The 18,240-nt window shown below is 47.0% G+C and overlaps 1 protein-coding gene across 1 annotated transcript in view; it reads right to left on the bottom strand.

The window, feature by feature from the left end:
- SND1 (staphylococcal nuclease and tudor domain containing 1) overlaps positions 1–18,240 on the bottom strand; it is a 503,780-nt gene that overhangs the window by 81,993 nt on the left and 403,547 nt on the right. The window contains exon 16 of the mRNA XM_004382627.2: positions 17,611–17,720. Within this exon, the coding sequence (XP_004382684.1) occupies positions 17,611–17,720 (110 nt within the window). The remainder of the gene's footprint in view (positions 1–17,610; positions 17,721–18,240) is intronic.

The following is an 18,240-nucleotide window of genomic DNA, read 5'->3' as shown; positions in this document are numbered from 1 at the left end:
ACTTAAGAGCATGTGGGGTATGGGTCAAAGAAAAGGTACTGGGAGAAAACACTCAGAGGTATGGGGGGAAGGTGCATATTTGTTCAGGAAGAAGACTGCAATGCAAACCTAACATTTTCTAAGTGCTTTATGTGGGCAAGGGACTGTCTAGAGTCCTGTGTTGTCCAATATGGTGGCCACTAGCCATATGTGGCCATTTAAATTTAAATTAATTAAATTGTATTAACAATTCTGTTCCTTAGTCGCACTAACCACATTTCAAGAGCTCAATATCCATATGTGGCTACTGGCTACTGTATTAAGACAGCGCAGACAAAGAACATTCCCAGCACTGCAGAAAGTTCTATTGGACAGCACCGGTAGACTCTGGTTGCTTCTCTCACCTCTCTTGCTGGCCTACAATGAGTAATTTCTGAGACCCCTTTGAGGAAGAACTGAACTTGGGGAAGCTAGAGGGTACTATTATTTGCTCTCCAGCAAACGCACTAAACCTGGGGTCTCAAAGAAATAAGAATGAGAAAACGAATCCATAGGGCACTAGGCTTTGCCAGGCCCTACCCTTCTTTTCCCAGGGCCTTCTCTGCCAGTTCACAGTCACTCTGACCTTTACATATTTTATTCAGTTTCTATTTTATGCTGTTTTAATTGATGTTTAATATAGCTTAACTCTGCGTGGTGTTCCAAGCCCCTCACCAGGGGGCCGCTCACAGGCAGAAGCATAGTTAATAGCAATCCCCAGAAAATTATGCCCTGTATCAAAGCTGTCATTGTACCATATAAATGCTTATTATTACTATTGAATTCTCCAGCCCTGACACCTCCTTGTTTACTAGGTAGCAGATAAACCTCTATGTTTGTGCTTTCCCTACTCTACCACACCATTAGGGCTAAATATAGCCCTGGTGTGTATGTTTAGCTCCACTTAGCTGTGCTTTGGGAAGGGGGGTGGGTAGGAAATCAGAGTTAATAAAATTAAATTGCCGGAAGATGTGATTTGTTCCTCCCCCACTTGACAACCCCTTAAAAAAGATCAAAAGACGTCACTGCTAACAAGATGGGTAACCAGCCTTGGTTACAGGGCAGGGGAGACTGAACAGTGGGGCCCAGACTCTGACGACATGGCATGCCTTTTGGTCCAGGCTCTGGTGAGAAGGGAGGCTTGTCTGAGAGCACAGGATGCTGGGGGCAGGAAGGGTCCAGAGCAGAGCGTGGGAATCCTGCCCAGGGCGTCTGAGGGCAGCCTCAGGTGGGAAATTTGACCTCCCTTCAATCTCTCAGTATAAAAACAAAACAATGTGACTGCCCCTCTCACCAAAAAAAAAGCAGAGGGGGCCTCATATAACTTTTAACAGTTCAGTTGCTTCTGTTGGACTCTTCTGAAGCTTAGCTGCTGCATGAAAAAGACAGCAGCAGCTTTTCTAGTACCTCCTATCAGGAAAAACCATGGAAAATTCCAGGTCTGTGGAGGTGAGATGGGAAGGCAGAGAGGGTTAGGAGCTGGCTGAATGGACATGGGGAATCAGGGGTGGAAAGGAAGAGTGTGCTGTCACAGTATGGGGAGAGCAATTAGGGTCACATAACAATGTATACATAAATTTTTGTATGGGGAAAAAAAAGAAGATTCCAGGTCTATCAGACACCTGCACTCTCCCCGCTCTGGCACGCCTTCTCAGCCTGTGCGTGGTCATCTTTGCCCCGCTGGTCCAGGAAGAGTCTCCCATACAGAATGCCTTAGCCTCCTGTCCTTTTCTCACGAAGACAATGCAGTTAAGAGAATTCACTCGTTTAACTCTTCTGTCTGCCTCCAACACAGATACTTACTCCCTTTTAGATGCCACTGTCATATTATCCAGTTATTACTGGAATGATTAGCTGGCGGTGGCTGTGGTCTCGAGGGCACTGTGGGGGGTTAAAGGTAAGATCAGTACAAGGGGAATGTGGAGACCGGAATGCTAGCTCTTCCATGAGTTTGCCGTGTGAATGTGCCCCAGTAATGAACTTCTTCATGCCTCAGCTTGATTGGAATATATAACCTCTAGAGCCCTAATGGCGATAAAATGCTCTAATTCGGTATTATGAAGCTGTATACTCAAGTCCTTAGAAACTGAATGGGTCACGCTCATTTCTATTTATAATCAGGTTTTTTTTTTTTTTTGTACTCAATGCTCTATGGAGAAATGTAGATTTCTGTTCTAAAATCTTCTAGTCAGCAAAGGAAAAGCTCTATTTTCGGTTATCTGACTGGGAAATGTGTCTAACTAGAGTGAGTTTTCCGTATTACATTGGCTTTGCGTTCCTCCGTCTTTGCCTAAAAAAGAAGTTTCTGAAAAACCAGAAGTGCTTTCTGTACTCAGGCCGAGCAGGAGTGAGATGCCTTGGCTGAAGGAAGAAGATGGTGCGATTGGGCCCCAGTGGAGCGGGACTATTTGCCATCTGCCGCACTAGTTGCCTTGTTGCCGAATCAGGCCTGGTCTGGAGTTTGCTGCAAATATTAGGAGCTGAGCTACTAGTACTTCCCACCCATGGCCAGCCTTGAACCCTCTGCACTCTGGCCACCAAGCAGATCTGAAAGCAGGGGGCCACTTTCCAACTGAGGAGAGTAACACGTGAATTAGATGGAAATAGATGCTTCTTTTCCCTGTTTCCTCACACTTGGCTATCTTTAATGCTGTGGACTGAAGAGGAGGAAGAACTGCCCGACAAAGCCAGGGAAGGTGACAGAATTGTCGGAGACTTCCCCCGCGCCACCTACGCAGGCCAGAATGGTTTATTAATGATCCATGGGAAAAGAACAGTTGTCCTGCTGGCAGCTTCACATGTAATTAACCAGCTTCACAGAGAGCTGGCTGCCTTCTCCAGGTCTGGCATCTGCAGATCGCAGAGCTACCTGACATGGTGACGCTGGGTTTCTGGTGAAACCTCCCTATTGGGAGAGGGGCATCCAAAACGGTGACCTCAACTCACTGGGCACTGAGGATGCATGAGCTGGGATGGCGGCGCTCCTGTGCAGAGCCTGGCTGTCTGCCCAGGTTCACATGCAGACTGTGACCTCCCTGAGGGCACAGCCAGCTCTGGGAACCGCCATTAACTACCTGCCCACTCAGGTAAGTGGCTCCCTCTGCTGGGAGGAAGAGGTCGCTGAGCAGGGTCATCTTCCAGGTGGCCCTCCAAGGCCACAAACCTGGGCACACAGGAGGCGCTGACGGACCTTGCTGGGCTCACTGGAGAACAGCTGCTTTTGTGTAAGTGTGTGCATTACAGAACCAGCAAAATTCAAAACAGGATACACAGGTGAGAAGCAACAGCTGGGTCAACCAAACTTCGGCTTTGCAGTCAGTGCTAATTTCCCTTCTAAAAACCCTGGGGTTCAGTGACCCTGGTCTTCCCACTAGGTGAATGAAGTAATAAGTATTTGCCATTCAGGAAGGTAGAGATGGAGGGAGAAAGAAATATTATGGAGAAAAGGTTCTAGAGATTGCAGAGTTTTAAAATGAGCTTTTTGGTGTATGGAAGCTGAAATGTCGAGACGGGGGGTGGCGGGGGGGAGGTTCCTATCACCTTTCAAGTGAGAGTCAAAGGGTGTTCCCATTGTGGGGAGCGGGAGACCCCCCCCCCTACTGTCCTTGTTTCTAGAATAGAAGAAGAAGCTGACAAGAACTGTCTCCATTCCTTGCCCCCTGGTGGATATGGGCCCCACCCCTCCAAGCGCAGAAACCCTTCCTTTACCCTCCACTCAGGCCTGACCCTGGGCACCTCACATCCTCCCAGGGTGAGCCAAGGCTACTGAAGGCTCACGAAGGGAAGGACAAACTTCCACACCTTGAGCAAAAATGAAGCCAGTTCACGGGGGTCATGGACTTTACACTGACTTTACACTCTGAGAGAAAATACACAATAAAGGGAGGAGGTGTCCTTCAGAGAAACAGGGAGGAAGGGAGTGCTGGGGGAGACAGCAATGTCCACAGGCTGATGCCATGTTGCCTCCTTGTGAGAGTACAGCACATGTGACGACCCCCTCACAGAAAGCCCCAGAGTCAAAAAACAGGCTCCCTAGCAATGTTCTTGCCGTCTCCTTCCTCTGCCAGCTTTGATGACAGGAGCCAAACACAGTGGTTCTTTTGTTCCCATTAAAACAGCCTGGAAGCTGGAGTAATCCCAACTGCAGATCCACAACAGAAGAGGCAGAGGGAGCGGTCACTGGTGGCCTGGTGGGAAATGGCTATCTCCTGATAAAAGAATTGGTGCTGTCCGCCATTTTCCCTTGCCGTCGCTTTAATCAATAAGGGAAAAGGTGAACTGCTATTGATCTCTTCAACACCTCTCAATGATACTGTACACATTACAGAAACACAAGTGGGAGGGCGAAGGAATGAAAGAGGAAGGGCAGATGAGAGAAAGTTTGGGCAGTGTGAGGAGGAGCTAAGTCGCTGAAGTCAGTCTTCCAGGCACTGGGTGGTAGGCAGGCTTGGGTGCACATGTGATGGTGTCAAGAAGGGCCCTTTCTCACACCTTGAGGGGCTGGCTGGTGAGCAGTCGCAGTGCCTCCCACTGCACCTCAGGCATTTGGTCTTCAGGACTACAGGGCATGTGAAGCCATGTGGCGTTTCTTAATGTAAGGCTAGAAGCCTGCAGATTGAGAGGTGCTACAGATCCCAAGGCCTCATGAATTTCTGAAGTTGCCATACCTTAGTGGAATTGGGCTGGCTATAGCAAAAACTGCCTAATTCTGGATGGGAAAGCAAGAATCATAAGCTTCTAGGCCAATCTCCAGCTATGCCTTACTAGCCTCACCCCTGTGTCATATGCCAAGAAAAGCTGGACAGGCAGTAGATAGTGTAAAACTATCTTGCTTCATACTTGATTATAACAAAGATCATGGCTCTGGGGCTGAGGCCTGTCCTCTAAAGAGACAGGGCATGAAGACCAGAGGCTTGGGTCAGAGTGACAGAGGTCTGATCTTAACTCAGGAGCAAAAGGGACAATGACCACATTCAGGCAGACAAGATGACAAACAGCATATGTAAATACGGTCTTATCCAGAGAATCAGGGAACAGGACACAGCTCCTTTCCTGAGGAAGACATAACATTCAGTGCCTGATTTGCAGCTTCACCTCAGGGCTTAGGCCAACCAGTTGGCTACCAGGCAGAGTGAGAGAGCCCCTTCGTCCTTCTGCTTGGGGTATGCTGCTCATCAGAAACCAAAGCCAGTATCCTGCTCAGGTCAAGAAAAAGGCAATGCCGATTCTATGGCAGAGACCAAAGGGAGGAGTGGCCAAAGTTAGCCCAACAGGGTAAGAATGGTCAGCTCTCAGGCCCAGGACCAACAGTTCTCCTATTCCTTCAGTTGGGTCTCATTATTCAGATGCTGGTGAGAGAAAAACCTGCCTGGCTAGAGGTCCCTCTCCAGGTCACCAGTGCCCTCAGCTTGTGTATGGTTACCAGACATCTGGTGCTTGGCAACCATTCTCTACTTAACTGGGAACAACTGGGGTCTCCCCAGGAGCCTCACACCACACCTTAGCATTAGCTGAACTCCACCAAGCCTACAGCCTTTTCTAGACCATCCTTTCAGCATTCTCAAGGCAGAACAGGGCTTAGTATCCCCATTTTGCAGGTGGTGAAACCAACGCAGGCAGCCACATAAAATACAAAACACAATCCAACCTTAAGAACCCATGAGTGCAAACAGCAAGAGCCCTTCAAGATGCTTCCCGCACTCCTGCTCAAATGATCCTCCAGAGACAATGACTCAGGGTGTAATTGTATAATCCTGAAACCAGTGACAATACAGCTCACCAGTCTCTTCCTCCCACAAATACCTGAAGGGCCAAAACATAGAGCAAAATAAAATGCAAGTTACAAAGCTGCTGATGTGTTTAGAGTGGAATTGCTGAGATTAGAAGAAGGAAGTGGTTAAGTGCACCCTGGGCATTTGGAAACGGCCACGTCTGCAGCCCTGTAAGCTGATGACAGAGGAGCTCTGGCTGTCTCTGCCAGGCAGACCAAGAGATCGGCCCTACACGCAGGAGGTGGGGAGCATGGCTGTGAGAGGAGATGACGACAGAAACAACTAGTGAGCAAACATCAGCACCCTCCTACACGGAATCTTCTAATTCCAAAAGCGACCCTATTCTAAAATTACCAAATGGCAGGTGGCCAGGCCAAAAATCCATATCCAATCAGTGGTAATGGATTATTTGTTGCATTTCCTCATGTAAGGCTGCAGCATTGCTATAAAAGCCTTGGGTCAATGGGTTTAGATGGATTTCACTGGAGAGGTAACTGTACTCCAGCCCTGCAAGCACTGGAGAGACTTCTGAAGAAGTGGCATGTGCAGGCCTCATGGAGGGATGGAGGGACCTGCTGGCCTTATCTGTGTGATCTTCCACCTCTACCTGTACATCCAATGCCAAGATCAAGAAAAGGGAGAGAGAAAAGAGGGAGGCATTATGCTAACCTGGGAGGAAAAAATGATACATGGAAGCAGTTTCCAGCTTAACTTTTCATTCTTGGCTCAATGGACTGCTTTTGTTCCTGCTGTAGTGACCGTCCCAAAGGATTCTTCTCGGGGAATCCTGATTAACACCTAGATCTTTCCTTAGGGCTCCCATCTGGCACGTACTGTCCTCCAACTGTCCAATTCAATAGAGATCAAGGACAAAACTATGGCAATCTTGGGCTGCCCTGGTCGTCGTTGCTCAATCAGAGGATTAGGAAGCCTGGGCCTACCAGATAAGCCACCCCAACTCCTTCATTTTGAAGTCACAGTGGCACTGGGAAATGAGTAAGGTCAGAGGCCCTGTGTAAACAGACAGAAAGCAGAGAGCCCTCGGTATATCATCTTCCCAGATACCCCATGGCAGTTCGAGTGTATATGCATGGCAAAGATACTCAGCCCTTATTTCTCAGATGTCTATGAGGTGTCTCTGGGGTCTGGCTCCCCTCCGTTGGTAATGGTTGGCCTCATCAGTCCATAGTCAAGCCTAGGAAAGCTCCTTGCACAGGTTAAGGCTTTTGGGCATTATCTCCAGACCTTTGCTTTTTCACTGCACATGATACTGCCTGGGAAGAAGTGGTTCTACTGTGTAGAGCTATGCAAAATCAGAGGCGGCGAGACCTTATCTTTTAACTTACTTGGTAGAGACTAGCTGAACCCTGATGAGACTTAAATACACTTTTGAGAGCTTAGACCAATATGGCAAATAGGTTTTGATGCAAGTGCCAAATCCATTCATTTGTTAGTAGCTTCTGGGAGCCCTGCTTTGAGAAGGGTCTGAGCTCCAAGTCAAAGCAGTGCTGAGTGGCAGTGTCTTCAAGATTGGGGTGGGGATGACACACATGCACTTCTTAACAGACAGGCCTGGGGAGTGAAGAGCCTGGTAGAGGACTGTGTATTGTTTTGTTGATTTCATTACGAATGCTGCTCACAACACTCATCCCTATATCCAGCCCACCTCCCTGCTCTGGAATAGTTTTATCCACACTGAATTTCTAATCCTAGATTTTATTTTAGCTAACCCCTGAGAGGATTTTCATTAATAATAAAAACGATAATACAAGGTGCTGTTTACTGAGTGTTTAATATGACCAGGTTTTGTGTTGGGCAATTTACGTGTGTGTGTGTATTACCTTCATAATAACCCTACAGAGAAAGCACCCTTTAGACAGGGGAGGCAGTTGAGGTTTGGCAGGACTGCTGCACTTCATAACCCAGGGTACCATTCTATCATGCATGAAGACCGTCCTGGGTTTAGAGGCTAAGGAACTTGTCCAAGGTCACACAGATAATGACGAAGCTGGAATGAGAACCCAGGTTGACTCTTCACATGTTACTGACAGAGTTTGTTTGTTAAGTGACTAGGAAGGGAAAGATGCCCTCAACTGCTCTGGAGATGAGTCTAAGAATGAGCTTATTCTTCTTGAATATGTGACACGTTGTCCAGTACAGGTTTGGGTATCTATGCTGTTCATTCTCGAGCTTGTTCATAATCTTATTTCACGCACTGCAGCATTTCATAACAGACTATTGGTCACTTTCATTTTCAAAATCCATTTAAGCTCAGCTGACCAGAAACTGTTACTGGTGGAGTGGCAAGTGGGAAGTCCATCAATAAAGCCAGGTTTGGAACACAGAGGTTCTCTTCAAGTCCTTCACAACAGACACAGGGAGTGGGCGTGCTAATGGCAAGACGAGGGCAGGGTTAAGGTCAGCTCATCTACCAGCAAAGTCATTCCTGTGTCCTTGGGGGAGTCACATGTGAGATACTAGGAGAATGTTAGCATTATCTGGAGGTCAAGTGCAATCTACAATTTGCTTACTCTTTGCCTGTGGCTCAGGCAGCCCTGGTATTGTAAAGTAAGAGCTATGTTCTAAAAAGGCATCAGTTCAATTATGTAATTCCAAAGGGAAATTATTAACATTCAGGCAACAGGCATGGCTGGGAATGGTTAGGACAAACACAACAGGGAGGAATGAGGTTTGAAGATACCCCCAACATGCCGGCATGAAAGCTCAAAGCTCACAACGTGAAAGTCTACACGTGTGTTGGCCAATACATTGGGGTCCTGTTTGTGAAGCTCTTCTGGAAACAGATATTGGGCAGGTCTGTATGAGGTCATTTTTAGATTGGAAAGTAAATACAGTCTGCTTGTCAGAAGGCATTAATGAAATAGAGAACTATTTTTTCCAAATTCAGCTTCTAGAAGGAAGTAGACAGACTTCATAATAAATTAATTCACCTGAAAGACAAAAATTCCAAGCTGATTTTCTTTAGCCCTTTGTTATTTATATTATAAATACTAGCTCCCATTCCTTTCAGAGAACCCTCACCAAAGCTCAAGAAACAGTGACTATTCAGGATGATTAAAAAGGTAAGAGAAACAAGGAACTGTTGTTACTAGGGGCATCTGATATACCTAAATGAAAATAAATGGCTCCCAGCTCTCCTAGCACAGTCCTCACCTCTGAGAGTCCAGCACCTTCTTCCTCCTGATAGCATTTCTCCATTTGTTTTGGGTCACAGGGCCTGTATAGCTATAAGGGAAGTAGACAAGGAGGCTGAATTGCCTGGCAATAGCTGTCTTTCACAAGGATGGCTTATAAAGAACACCACTTCGTGTCAGATAGGTAGACAGTATCAGCTATCATAGGTGGTAGGTTTCTGCTTAGCAAGGATCTATTTGTAGGATTTCCATGACCTTGTGTTTGTAAAGATAACTGTAAAGTCAATCAGTAAATGCAATTTCCAATGGCAGTCACTGCCCACTATCCTCACCCGCAGGCCTCAGTTTAGATGAGGTTCAAAGTAAGTACTGTGGACCATTCTAGTAGGAAGATGCAAGAAGAAATCAGGTGTGAGCCTTTCACATCTCTACTCTGGTACTGATCTGGGTCAGAACTAAAGCTGGAGAGGAAGAGTAAGTGCCAGCGGCGGCACTGGCATTGCCCAGGCTTCTCGGGGAAAGAAACCGAAATTGTTGAGTTCAAGGACTACACCTCTCATTTCCTTTTACTGAAAGGAACAACTGTCAGAAAAACAAATTGACCTGGCAGAGAAAACATGGAAGTTTCTTAAGGAAGCGTGTACAATAGTAGGGACCAATTCCTCAGGGGAAGGAAGGAGTTATTTTTGTCAAAAAGGATGTTCTTCCCTGGGGTAGAATTAACATCCGTGAGACCTTCTTACATGTCCCAAGGAGGCCAAATTGCTTATGGTCCCAAACCATGCCTCATTCTGCCCCAACCTGGGCTGTGAACACTGGCCTCGGAGGGCAGTGAGGCCTATCAAACCTACACCAGTCAGCCTGGATGACATAACTGCAGGTAATAGGATCTTGGCCAAGCCACTGAAAAATTAGGTCCAGCAGCTATTTCAGAAGAATGGATACAATTCTGTGCACGGCTAGCTATGAAAGTTCCAAGCAGAAGAAGAGGGAAATAGACAACAGCCTAGCTGAGCTGGGAGCTTTGAGGGAGGAATCCCACAGGAGCCAGCAGGCTGTTGGCACCCCTCAGCACATGCTGCTGAGTGTGCTTGGGGAAGGCCACTGATGAGTGGAAACCAAGCTACCTTAGGACTTTAGAAGCTGATAGGGGAGACCCAGCATCCAGGGGAAGGAAAAGAAGAAGGAGGGGGGTGGGGGATGGTGGCAACAATATCCCCCCATTCTTTATTTTTACCTCATCTCTTCTCACTGTGATGCCATTTTCATTTAGGGGCTGAAATGGGATTAGAGGGCCCTCCTTCCAGGTCTTTAGGTACCTGGCAAGGACCAGGAGCCCTAGAAATGAAAAGGCTGTAAGTGGGTAGATAAAAAACCTGCTGCCATCGAGTTGATTCCGACTCATAGCGACCCTACAGGACAGAGTAGAGCTGCCCCATAGAGTTTCCAAGGAGCAACTGGTGGATACAAACCACCGACCTTTTGGTTAGCAGCTGTAGCGCTTAATCACTAGCAGCCTGTTAATTCACATGGTGCTTATAACCCATCTCCAAATAGGAATTTGTTGACCTGAATAAACTTCAAAATAAACCCTTCGCCTCAGTTAATAGTCTGAGCCAAGAAAGCACAGAGTATGGGAAACAGGAGACAGACGAGTAGCCTGTATTAGGATACCAGGTGATGGGACACTAATGTTTTCTATTTGAACACTGGAATTTTTAAAAGACACTCACACATCGTTATCTCATTACTTGTAAGTATCTTGGCTGGACAGGTAGGGAAACCCGGGGAAGTCAGGGTCACACAGTAAGTGCACAGTCAGGTCTTGGTTCTGGCCTTTTTCAACGAGAAGGTGTGTGTCTAGCCTCAGTACTCCAAAGCCTTCTGCCCCGCATCATAAATGCTGAGCTTACAGAGCTTCCCCAAAGAATTATAAAGGGCAACAAAAGTGTAGGTCTTCTTCCCAATCTTTTGAAGTAGGCCACAGGAATCAATTAGTTGATTTAATACATATTTATTGGGTATGTCTTATATACTAGGCACTGGAAACACAAAAAGAGAACCATGGTTATGTCCTTGAGGAACTTATGATCCCTTCAATATAGTTGGTAAGCATGACAGATGTACACACAGGGTGCTATGGGGGCCAATGGAAGGGCATCTTACCAGCCTGGGAGAATAAGGGAAGGCTTCCTGGAAAAGAAGATAGGTCTCTAAGGTCAGGTAGGAATAGGCCAAGCAAGGATGGGAGATGGTTGATGTACTGGGTAGACAGCATAAGTTGACTTAACAGATGGGAAAGATGAAATGGGATGATATATACGCGGAACTGCCAGTTTAACAGGCCAGTTCTGAGGAAGAACCAATCATGAAGGGAGGAGTGGTGAGAGAAGAGGCTAGAGAGGCAATCAAGGATGGATGTACACCAAGGAGGTTAAACTTTATCCCAGAGGCAATGGGAAGTTATATAGTTTTAAACAAAGCACTTAAAATAGTCAGCTTTGTCTTTCAACAAAGATTAGAAATACGGATATATATGATCAGACTGAAATGAAGCAGAAGTTAGAAAGGAGTCATTACACAAAAGGTTAAGACTCAAAGGTCAAACAGCAGATGAAGGAGAGACAGGACAGTCAAAAGATATAAGAGCTGTGACATAAGCAGAGTCAGTATTTACAAGAGACATGGCCAGAGCAAATCGCTCAATCCGCCTGCAGTCTTGTGAACATCCAGAATCAGAACCAATGGTTCCTTATGGGGGATTAACTACTCTCCCTCAATGGTGGACCTTCAGGGAGGCCCTTTACAAATTAACTATCCCAGATATTCTCAGGCTGAGAAATGATGAAATGTGGCTAAAATAATGATAACTTTCTAGTAGCAAAATTGGTAAAATTTGGGGAGAAAGAGCCCCTGATTGGGAATGCAGACATATGTCCTACAGCTAGCTCTGTGGAGAGGCAGGTGGGTCAGTGTCTCTATGCTGCTCAGCCTCTGGAATTGTAAAACTGGGATCACATTTTTCCTATAGGTTTGCTGTGAGACGAAAATGGAATCCTGTGTATGAAAGCACTTTTCGACTAGAAAATGCTATATAAAAGTAAGGTTTGGTTATGATTAAGACAGTTCTTTACTGGAGCCCCCTTCAAAGGAAATAGCCCCAAACCAAGCTGTCTGAGCTCTGAGACCACTGGTGGGTGGTGAACTGCCAAGAGAGTGTGTGGGGAGGTGAGAAAAGCATCACCCCCAAATGGCCTTTACAGCCTCCTGGGATAAAAGAACTGTTTAGGAAGCCGGCCATAATGCATTCCCTTCTTCCTGGGCAGTGGCTGAGCTAATCTAGAATAAGGTGTGTCTGTGCAAACAAATGAAACAAATTGCCAGACGGCCTGCTTGCTTTTCCAGCAGGTTCTTCCTAGCAGTTCAGTGAGGCTTACGCCACGAACAGGGAGAGTCAGGAGGAAGGCTCCCAGCCTTCACCCACGTCAGGCTTCCTGTGCCCTCTTGGGTCTCCCTGGGGCTTGAACGATCCTCGGCACTGTGACCCAGAGAGATAACTTTGCTGCTGTTCTCCTCCTACATGTCTCCTCCACAGGGAAGGGGGCCCGCCTGACACATGGGGACAAGCAAGGCCTGAGAGATCCTACACCGCAGTGCTTGTGGGCAAATGTGGGGAGAAGATAGGGGTGAGAGGAACACAGACTTAGATCCACTTTAAACTGCTTAGGACGGTTTATCTTTCAGACAGACGCAGCGTACTTGGTGCCATAATGAAGGAGACGGCCACTTTCCTTTTACTCTAAATTTTCTTTGCCAGTCCCCTGTAAATAAACACCAGTATTCACTGCTGGACCCACATTCCCCTGAAACAAAATACATTTTCTTCAAAGAGCGCAGTTGCTTGTAACGCTTTTATGTATTTTTGTTTTTTGGAAAGCAGGGCAGTGGGAGTGAGAGGGAATCCGCCAGTAGAGTGAGCTCCCCAGGGGGATGGCCTCCCTTTGGATGCCAGCAGAAAGAAGGGGAATAGGTCAGGGCAGCAGCCTGGGTTCTCAGCTGGGCTGTTCAGCACAAGGACACCGTCTTCCAGGCAGCAACAAAGGGTAACTTCTGAGTTCTCAGAGAGGACAGAGGGTCATCGAGAAAGGCCTTGAAAATGATGACCAAGCTCCTCCACTGGCTCCCAAGAACTGCACCTCCTACAGCCTGGAGTTGTGAAGAGGTTAAATTGTGGCACTAATCTCTTTTAATAATACCTATAGACTCAGTTCTAAATGTTCAGGTTTTCCTAACACAGCAGCCATCATAGTGCTGGATGTACAGGCTAGCTGGCCTTTGGGCAAGATGGTGTGATGAGATCCCAGGTGGCTCTGTTTTATTCATAGGAAGGGCCCCAAAAGGAGAAACTGACTTGGGATGTTGGATCCATGTTTTACACAGGCATCCCAAGGCAGGAAAGATGCCCTTACCCAGGACCACATGAGAACTGGAGTGTGAAAACCTAGGCGTTTGCACTTTTAAGCCAGTGATTTACCCATTAGCTAATGCTGTCTCTCACCACTGCTTCTGGGAAGATGCTAGCAATGGGCACAGTTCCCCATCTGGGAAATTACACCAGATCTTCCTGTCCTTGGTAGCATGGCAGGGAATTGCCTGAAAGAGGCAGCTGTATGTAGGGGTGACGAGGTGTCACAAAGCTCATGGTACACAATGGGACACAGCACTCACAGCTCGCCATCACGGCTGCAGCAACAGACCCAATGATCTCATGAGGTGTGGCCCTGAAGCAACCCAGCCTCAATGGCAGGGGACACCAGAGCCAACTCTCATTTTCAGGAATATAACAGGCCGGAGCCTGTTATCGTCTTATTTAAACTCAACTCAGCAAACCCTACACAGCAGGGGTCAGCAAACTTTTTGGTAAATGGAAAGACAGTAAATACTTAGGGCTTTGTGGGCCGTAGAGTCTCTGTTGCAACTACTCAACTGTGCTGTTGTAGTGCAAAAGCAGCCATAGATAAATACTTTAAAGAGTTAGTGTGGCTGTTTCAATAAAACTTTACTTATTAAAACAGGCAGTGGGCCGAATTTGCCTACCCATGCTATATACCAACTGAGTCAGGCTGGGAAGAAATACTAAGCATACTGGATATACTCTGAGTGCAAGTAAACGCTAAGTCCCTGGGCTGCTTTGGGCTTCAAGGTCACAAAGAGACTCAGGTTTTTCTTCTTACCCTGGGGCTGGCAGCACCGCTAGAATGCCCACACCTCGGAACAACTCTCTCAGACTCCCAAATCACGAGATGGAACAAAAGCCAACAGGAACCAACGGCTAAGGAGAAGCACCATGTAGAAAGATGGAGAAAAAGAAATACAATGAAACGTGGCAGGAGAGAAACTCAGGAACATGGAGCTGAGTGATGGCCAGAAATGGCAGTATCTCAGTGCGAACTAGTGTCATTGTAAACAAATTTAAGGAAAGCAGGGCTATGGTCTCAAGATAATGGGGGCCATTTCCACCCTAAACCTAGCTGCCAAAAATGTTGAGAAAAGACTTGCCTGACTCTGTGCAGGCTCCGCATGAGGATATGAGAAAGAATACATTCTCTCTTCACCCGAAATGGAGAAAGACACAGGCAGGAATTCCTGCCCTGGCTCCCCAAAGCCCAGACAATGCACTTAATAAACATGGCATCACTTTTCAGCACCAGGCACCCTGCCTGCCAGCTTTCTGTCCTCCTCTTGGCAGGGGGCTGACACAGTCCCTACCCTGCTCTAGATCCTTCGTGTCAGTCTACAGCTCACGTGTGGGAGTCCAACTCACCCCCCATGCCTCTGTGGAATCATGAAATCTGTGTGCTTCTCCTTCCCCATATGATAATGTAGATTTATAGTAACTGGAAAAAGTATGCAGGTGGTGGAGAAATCCTGGCCAAGAATAAAATCTTATAAACAAAAATTTAAGAAGGAGGGATGGGCAGGGTTAAAGACAGTCACATGCTCATAATACTCGGTTATCTGAGCCAAATCTGGTTATCAAGGGAATCGACATAAGGTACCAACACCCAGCTTGACTGTGGCCATCACAGCAGTGGCTTGGCTCCTGAGGCATTCCTGAAGTGGAACGTGGTACAGTGGAGGCCTCCCTAAAGGTAAGCACACACGGGGTGGGAGGCTGTGGGCTCACACTCAGGTATCTGTGCAGTCGCACAATGCTCTCCTCTAAGGACGGCAGGGACCTCTGCATCTAGGATTACTGATGCATTAGACTCTTCTCCTTTTCTAGATCCTCACAGGGTGGGCAAAGAGAAACATTCCACAGGACAACTTAGAGAATAAAAAGGAAAGTACTATGGAGGGAAAAGTAAACCAATAAACCTATAATAAAACAAAAACCTCTCTTCATTCCTGCACTGTTCAGGAAAGTTTTCATGTATTATGTGAAGGGAAATGCCCAGTAGAATAGGTTATAACTGGTTCCTTTACTCAAAAATCCCAAATTATCCTTAGTTGAGGCCACACTTTTCTTTCTTCTAGAAAGATCTTTCAAAGCAGCCAGCCCAAGTAGTCATATAAGCAACTAAGAAAATGCAGAAAGCTTCTTCATCTTGAGACTCCCAACACAAGGCTATGAAAGACTGGGCCACTACAAACAAGAAAGTGAAATATCAACTTTTGATTGGAGTAAGGCTCTGCAAACTTACCCACATGCCAGGGGCATTAAAGAAGATGGGAAAAAATTTTATCTTTTGCAACAGTCAAATATCAGCAAATATACGGACAAAGGTAAGGTCACAATAACTAAGGGAGAGTATAAGAGCTGTGGGCCACTCACTCCTTTCAGTGGTCAGTATTCCCTTTGCCCTCTTGTACTTCTGGCTATCACCAGTGGACCAGAAACATAATCAGGAAGAAAAGTGGCTGGGAAAACAAGAGTTGAAGAATAAAGGGAAAGAAAGTTTAGGGGATGCAAAACAACAGAAGGATGACTATGGTGAGAGATGGGAGGCAAAACAGGAATTCGATTTAGATAGTAAGTGATGAGAACACTACCAACAAATGCCTCAGGCAATCCAGTGAGGGTGTTTCCTCCCTCTACGTACAACACAATGAACAAACATAACCATAAACATGTGCTGCACTGTCTTTAAGTCATGAACTGGAGCAGACCCCACCTGCCTTCTCCAACATGGCCACTCATTAGCCAAAGGCCCACACGTTCAGAGGGAAATTCTCCAACATCTGCCCCAGCCACCCAATCCTTGCACTACTCCCCAAACCACAATAACCACCTACGGCCAACTGGAGATTTGGATTCTTGAAATAGTTCCCTAGCAGGAGGCTACCTTTAACTGATAAAAATTCAAGCTACATTGCGTAGTTACAAAATGGGGGGAGAGGGTTTAGGTACCTTGTATACCAATATATCATTTCACAAACACAAATGCATCTTAACAAAAACAAAACAGAGGGGAAGGGGAAGGTGGCGATATGATTAAGGGGTTAAGCCCTCCCCCCGCCCTCACCGTTCTACAACTGTATGTTTGTTGGCCAACAAAGGCGATGCAATACCCAGGTGATGCTTGGGAACTGAAACTCAGTGTCTCTTGAAGTGAGAATTCAGAATCTGTTTTGCCACACCACTTACTTTCACAAAATGAGAAGGCAAGTGCTAGGGAAATCCCAGAGAGGTGGTGGCCAACAGCAATAAGACTGCTTAGTCAGAAGTGAAAGCAGTATCTCCCGGAGGCCAGGGCTGTCTAGCGCAAGCATTTTGGGCTAGCCTGTTCTCCTGTACCTCTCATACCTAATATAATCACTGGTAAACAAATCAAGATGAGAGATGCTGAAGATTATAAGCAGGTAGTTGTATCACTTAGCACCCTAGAGAAGCCCACACGTCTAATCTCAAGGATCTACAAAGACCCATGAAAGAGATAACCTCTAGGACTCCATAATCCTGAAGCTCAGGGTGTATTATGATATGCATGGAGGCTGAAGGGACTCTGGATTCAACTGTAAAAGAAACGAGGACAAAAGCCGACCTAACACCCTAGGCCCGAGCCCAGCACACCTCCACTGCTCCTTTCTTGTGCCCACCCAGCAGGCTGAATGGCCAGCCTACTGGAAGGAAGATGGATCTGGTGACTACGACTTGAGAATAATGAACAGGTAGAAGGGCACCAGAGAAGCTGAGAGCCTAACTTTTGCCTGCAAGAGCCAGCCCAACAGGCAGAAACAGAAATACAATTAAATTAAGTCAGAAAACCCGCTACAGAAAATGCAATTACTCAAAGATACAAATAAATGTTCAAAGAAAATTGGCCCCTGACAGGGTTAGTCAAGCTTCTAAATCCAACTGGAGGCAGGCAGCTCCAGCTAATTTGCCAAGGAGGAGGGCTCTCTGCATTAGGATGCTGGCAGGGCTGGCCTGGTGTTCACCACACATCCCAGGCCACCAATGACGAGCAGTGGTTTGGGAGTGCCTGGCCAATGATGCAGGGCTCAAGGAAATGAGACGTGGGCAGACACAAGAATGGATCCTGGCTGTGTGAGGCCGAGCCCCAGGATGCGCAGCAGACTGGTCTCTGAGGTGGCAGAACGGCACCGAGTGAGCCCCACGTTCTCACTCCTCCCCACACAAGAAGTGACCGGAAGAATCCTACCTCTCGCTGCAGCACCAGCTCCTTGGTGAAGAGCGTAGCTTCCTCACTGAAGGGCTCTCCCTCCTGCACCAAGCCAGGGAGGTTTCGTGCTCCTCTGGGGCATTCGATGCCTGTGTCAGAGAAAAGGAGAGTTTGTGATCAAAAGGGGCTCACCAGGCCTGCTGTCCAGCAAGGACAGTCCCCTGCCACTTGCAGTGGGATAGGGGTTAGATCTGAATTCCATCATAGCCGAGACTAAGGCAGAGGTGGTGGTGGATGTGGAGGAGGGAAGCAGTTCTCCCCAGGTGGAAAAAAACCAACACTATCAGCAGCAGCAGTAGAGACGGGCTCTCAGCTACAGCATCTGGGAATTATCCAGACTACCTGGTAGAAAGGGGCGTCTCAAATGCGATGTGCAGGAAACACACACCCGCAAGGTTTGGGATGAGTCCTCGTCTCCTTGCTGGTTTGACCATCACTTCCATAAATGCCTCTCACCTGACTTACACTGAGCTCCCCGCCATTCTGCCTCTGAGAGCCATCACAGCCGACACTCAGCCATTTCCTCTTCACTGTCTGACTTCCACATCAAATTCAAAAGTGTTAACTCAGTGTCGATTCCTCTCTAAAGTATCCCCCTCTGTCCCCTGG

This window comes from Trichechus manatus, unplaced genomic scaffold, assembly GCF_000243295.1.
Source record: "Trichechus manatus latirostris isolate Lorelei unplaced genomic scaffold, TriManLat1.0 scaffold00097, whole genome shotgun sequence".
NCBI lineage: Eukaryota > Metazoa > Chordata > Mammalia > Sirenia > Trichechidae > Trichechus > Trichechus manatus.
The sequence above is the reverse complement of the archived record's forward strand: the minus strand, read 5'-3'. Positions and strand labels throughout refer to the sequence as shown.